The 2,544-nt window shown below is 55.0% G+C and overlaps 1 protein-coding gene across 1 annotated transcript in view; it reads left to right on the top strand.

The window, feature by feature from the left end:
• LOC108504878 (protocadherin-16-like) overlaps positions 1-2,544 on the top strand; it is a 78,077-nt gene that overhangs the window by 56,586 nt on the left and 18,947 nt on the right. Inside the window, exon 10 of the mRNA XM_017830383.1 lies at positions 1,223-2,542. Coding sequence (XP_017685872.1) covers positions 1,223-2,542 — 1,320 coding nt within the window. The remainder of the gene's footprint in view (positions 1-1,222; positions 2,543-2,544) is intronic.

Below are 2,544 nucleotides of genomic sequence, written 5' to 3'. Positions count from 1 at the left end.
GGCCTATGTGCTCAGCCAGGCACACTTGTCTGTAGTGTAACAGTGCCAAACCACCTCTACTGCAGTCCTCAAAGGGCAGAGTGGTCACCCAGTGAAGCCAAGGCTTCTCTAAACAGACCAGAGGCCAGTGGGAGAATATGTGCAGAGTGTCTCTCACACAGTTGCCCAGAATATGCTGGACACTCATCTGGAGACTGTTACATGGATGAGGAACTGGCTGGATAGTCACCATGGAGGAGTTCTAGACAAGAGCTGAATATCCAGGTGCAAACCTGCAACTTGTCCTTCCAGGGTCCTTCCTGGAACCAGTACTGTTTAGTATCTTCACAGACAATGGGATTGAGCACACCCTCAGCAAATGTGCAGCTGACACCAGTCTGAGTTGATTCATGAGAGGGAAGAGGGACCTGGATAGGCTGGAGAAGTGGGCCCATGAAAACATCATGAAGTTCAACAAGGCCAAGGGAAAGGTTCTGCACCTGGGTCAGGGCAATCTGCAGTTCCAGTAGGGAGTAGGGAATAGGGAAGAGCTTTGCAGAGAAGTACATGGGGTTACTGGTGGGTGGTAAAATGGGACATGATTTGGCAAAATGCACTTGCTGCTTAGAAAGAAAGTTGTATCCTACACAGTATAAGAGGTAATAAGGCAAACAGTGTGATGGGCTGGTTCATGCCCTCTAAGCTCTTTTTGTGAGACACCAGCTAGAGCAATGCATGCTTTCAATGACCTTGAAAGAGCCCTTCCAACCAAAACCATTGTTTGAATCTATGAAGGACTTGGTGTGGCTTTGCAGTTTCCTATTGTCAGCCCCTCAAGTATGGAGAGGAAAAGAAGGATGTTTCAAGAATCACAAATAAAAGAGTAACTTTTAAATCTGCTCCCTTAGCATAGAGATTTTTTCCATTGCTTTAGGCTGATCCATTTCTTGGGTTAATTCATCCCAGGTAATGAATTCAGCAGAATCCAAGATATCACATACAGTGCAAAAAGGCTCTTGAAGTCTTCCTATATTATTGTTTATTGTTCCTACAGTTGGGCCTGGTTTTATTAAGAACAGCTAAGTTCCTTTATCACTCTGCTATGAATATTTATGAATATTTGCTTCTGACTATTCATTGTGATAACGATGTAAAAGCACCCGACAGCGCATCTCAGTTCCAAAGGCCTTAGGAAGCACATTAAGCAGGTCCTGCTTTGATTGCTGATTGGAATCGAGGGCAGACCCCAGCGCCGTTGCAGCCCCAGCCCGGCCCCAAGTTGGTCCCCGCCGAGCGCGGCCGTGAGGCGGCTGCAGTGTCGTGTCGGCGCCTCCGGGTGCCGCTGTTGGGCCGCCGCCGAGCGTTGCTGGAGCCGCCGCCGCCGCCGCCTGTGCGTGCTGTCCCCGCAGGCTGCTCGCTCGGCCGGGCAGTGCGGGCCAGAGCGGCANAAGCTGCGGGTGGCGTCTGCCGGCAAAAAGCAGCTGAAATACTTCACGGTGAGCGAGACAAACGGGAACCTGTACGTGAGCGAGAGGCTGGACCGGGAGGAGCTGTGCGGCGAGTCGGCGTCCTGCTCGGTCAGCTTCGAGGCGCTGGTGCACAACCCACTAAATGTTTTCCGTGTTGAAGTGGCCATTGAAGACGTGAATGACAACTCCCCGGTCTTCAGCAAGGCTGTTTTGGACCTCGAGATCGGTGAATGGACTCAGCCAGGTGCCCGTTTTCCTCTGGAGGCGGCTCAAGACGCAGACGCCGGAAAGAACTCGCTGCTGAGTTACGATCTCACCAGTAACCCGTCCTTCTCTCTAGCCCTGAAGGAGAGGCCAGGTGGAAAAAAGCAACCGGAATTAGTGCTGGAGAGAGCATTGGACCGGGAGAAGCAGAGTTCCTTTGAGCTAGTGCTGACGGCAGTGGATGGTGGGGATCCCTCGAGGTCCGGGACTGTTCAGGTTCGTGTCAACGTGACAGACGCCAACGACAACCCGCCCGTGTTCAGCAAAAGTGTCTACGATGCGCGAGTGGCCGAGAATCTCCCGGCAGGTTCGCTGGTGCTGCAGGTGCGGGCCACGGATGCGGACGCGGGGTCCAATGGGCGGGTCTCCTACTCCTTCGGCAACGCCCCGGCCGGGATCCGCGAGTTGTTCTCTGTCGACAGCGAGAGCGGCGAGATCACGACCGCGGGACCCCTCGATTTCGAGGAGAAGAGTAAATACAGCTTCGAACTGGAGGCGAAGGACGGGGGCGGGCTTACCGATCACTGCGAACTGCGGATAGACATCACGGACGAGAACGACAACGCGCCTGAGATCACGATTTTGTCGCTGTCAAGCCCCGTGTCCGAGGACGCGCCGACCGGCACGGTCGTTGCTCTCCTCAACGTCCATGATCCAGACTCCGGCGAGAACGGTGAGGTGTCGTGCGAGCTGTCGGGAGAGGCGCCGCTGTCGATCGTGGCGTCGTCGGGCGGCTCGTACAAAGTGGTGACGGCGAGCGCGCTGGACCGCGAGCAGGCGTCCGAGCACCGTGTGACGGTGGTGGCCCGGGACCGGGGCAGCCCGGCGCTGT

The sequence above is a fragment of the Lepidothrix coronata genome, unplaced genomic scaffold, assembly GCF_001604755.1.
Source record: "Lepidothrix coronata isolate B3197 unplaced genomic scaffold, Lepidothrix_coronata-1.0 Scaffold178, whole genome shotgun sequence".
Lineage (NCBI taxonomy): Eukaryota > Metazoa > Chordata > Aves > Passeriformes > Pipridae > Lepidothrix > Lepidothrix coronata.
The sequence above is the reverse complement of the archived record's forward strand: the minus strand, read 5'-3'. Positions and strand labels throughout refer to the sequence as shown.